Source organism: Amblyraja radiata, unplaced genomic scaffold (genome assembly GCF_010909765.2).
Source record: "Amblyraja radiata isolate CabotCenter1 unplaced genomic scaffold, sAmbRad1.1.pri scaffold_957_ctg1, whole genome shotgun sequence".
In the NCBI taxonomy this organism is placed as follows: Eukaryota; Metazoa; Chordata; class Chondrichthyes; order Rajiformes; family Rajidae; genus Amblyraja; species Amblyraja radiata.
Genome location: NW_022630952.1, coordinates 32,996 through 34,725, shown reverse-complemented (window position 1 = coordinate 34,725; position 1,730 = coordinate 32,996). Strand labels below are relative to the sequence as shown.

Sequence of the window (1,730 nt, the reverse complement as noted above, 5' to 3'; positions counted from 1 at the left end):
ACACTCAGCGCGCACAAAGGGTCTCTCTCCGGTGTGTATCCGCCGGTGCTCCCACAGCTCCCGTGCTCTCTTGAAACGCTTGCCGCAGTGGGAGCTGCCGCTCGCCGGCGTGGGCCCGCCGGTGCTGCCGCAACCCCCGCGAGCTGTCAAACGCCTCACCGCAATCCGGGCAGTCGTAGGGCTGGCGAGACAGGGCGTGGGAGGCCAGGTGCTCTCCACACACCGGGCTGGGGACGGGACGGTCGCCGGCGTGCACCCGCTGGTTGGACAGCAGGTTGGAGGAGTTGATGAAGCCCTTGCCGCACTGGGCGCAAGTGAAGGGGCGCTCGCCGGTGTGGGTGCGCTGGTGCACCAGCAGGCTGCTGGAGCAGGTGAAGCCCTTGCCGCAGTCGCCGCAGGTGAAGGGGCGCTCGCCGGTGTGGGCGCGCCTGTGCAGCAGCAGGCTGCTGGAGCGGGTGAAGCCCTTGCCGCAGTCGCCGCAGGTGTAGGGCCGCTCCTTGGTGTGCAGGCGCCTGTGAACTGTCAGGTTTGTGGACGACTTGAAGCCTTTGCCGCAGTCGGAGCAGGAGAAGGGCCGCTCGCTGCCGTGCACCTGCTGGTGCCGCCACAGCCCCGACGATCGGGCGAAGCTCTTGCCGCAGGTGGAGCAGACATAGGGCTTATCGCCCGTGTGAACCCGCCGGTGGGTCTTCAGCTCTTGCGCCCCCTTGAAGTCCTGGCCACAGTCGGAGCAGACAAAGGGCCTCTTGCCAGAGTGCACCCGCTGGTGGGACAGCAGCTGGTTGGAGCATGAGAAGCCCTTGTCACACTCGGCACAGGCGTAGGGGCGCTCGCCGGTGTGGGTGTGCTGGTGCTTCAGTAGGTTGTTGGACTGGGCAAACCCCTTGCCGCAGTCGCCGCAGGTGTAGGGGCGTTCCCCCGTGTGCACGGGCCGGTGCACCCTCAGGTGCATGGACGACTTGAAACCTTTGCCGCAGTCAGAGCAAGTGAAGGGCCGCTCTCCGCTGTGCACCCGCCGGTGCTCCCACAGCCCCGACGACCGGGAAAAACTCTTGCCGCAGGTGGGGGCAGCCATAGGGCTTCTCGCCCGTGTGCACCCGCCGATGGACCTTCAGGTCCCCCGCACTCTTGAAGTCCTGGCCACAGTCGGAGCAGCCGAAGGGCCTGATGGAGGGACGCTCGCCGGTGTGCACCCGCTGGTGGTTCAGCAGCTGGGTGGAGCGGGTGTAGCCCTTGCCGCACTGGGCGCAGGTGAAGGGGCGCTCGCCGGTGTGGGTGCGCTGGTGCACCAGCAGGTGGTTGGACATGGTGAATCCCTTGCCGCAGTCGCTGCAGGTGTAGGGGCGCTCCCCCGTGTGCAGCCGCCTGTGCACCTTCAGGACGCTGGACGTCTTGAAGCCTTTGCCGCAGTCGGAGCAGGTGAAGGGCCGCTCGCCGGCATGGGTGCGTTGATGCTCCACTAGGGTGCCGGACTGGGCGAAGCCCTTGCCGCAGTCGCCGCAGGTGTAGGGGCGTTCCCCCGTGTGCAGGCGCATGTGCACCTTCAGGTGCGTGGACGACTTGAAGCCTTTGCCGCAGTCGGAGCAGGTGAAGGGCCGCTCGCTGCTGTGCACCCGCCGGTGATCCCGCAGCCCCGACAACCAGGTGAAGCTCTTGCCGCAGGTGGGGCAGACGTGGGGCTTCTCGCCCGTGTGTACCTGCCGGTGGATCTTCAAGTCCTTCGCTGTCTT

At 67.3% G+C, this 1,730-nt stretch overlaps 1 protein-coding gene across 1 annotated transcript; it reads right to left on the bottom strand.

The window, feature by feature from the left end:
- Nucleotides 1–481: 481 nt before the first annotated feature.
- Nucleotides 482–1,353, bottom strand: LOC116970502 (zinc finger protein 391-like; the record flags this gene model as incomplete). The annotated part of the gene is made up of 1 exon (XM_033017146.1): nt 482–1,353. A coding segment is annotated over exon 1 (594 nt), but the record flags the coding sequence as incomplete, so codon positions are not given.
- Nucleotides 1,354–1,730: the final 377 nt, after the last annotated feature.